We start from the raw sequence: 206 nt of genomic DNA on the forward strand, positions 1-206 counted from the left end.
GGCTTTGCTGCGCGGCCTCGCCGAGGAGCTCTTCCCGCCTACGCTCGCCTTCCTGCAGCGGCACTGCAGCTCCGTGCTGCACGGCCATGCCCTGCCCTGCCGCCCCACTGCCGGGGGCGTCCCCGAGACGGCCGCGTTCGCCCGCATCCTGCGAGCCCAGCTGGACCGGCACCTGCCGCCCGAGCAGTCCCCGGGCCAGGCACCCA

At 75.7% G+C, this 206-nt stretch overlaps 1 protein-coding gene across 1 annotated transcript in view; it reads left to right on the forward strand.

Annotated features, from left to right (window-relative positions):
- Window positions 1-206, forward strand: part of DNHD1 (dynein heavy chain domain 1) — a gene marked incomplete at its 5' end in the record, with an annotated part of 79,014 nt that overhangs the window by 31,749 nt on the left and 47,059 nt on the right. The window contains one exon of the mRNA XM_019523758.1: window positions 59-186. Coding sequence (XP_019379303.1) covers window positions 59-186 — 128 coding nt within the window. The remainder of the gene's footprint in view (window positions 1-58; window positions 187-206) is intronic.

This window comes from Gavialis gangeticus, unplaced genomic scaffold (genome assembly GCF_001723915.1).
Source record: "Gavialis gangeticus isolate Ggan-Ray unplaced genomic scaffold, GavGan_comp1, whole genome shotgun sequence".
NCBI lineage: Eukaryota > Metazoa > Chordata > Crocodylia > Gavialidae > Gavialis > Gavialis gangeticus.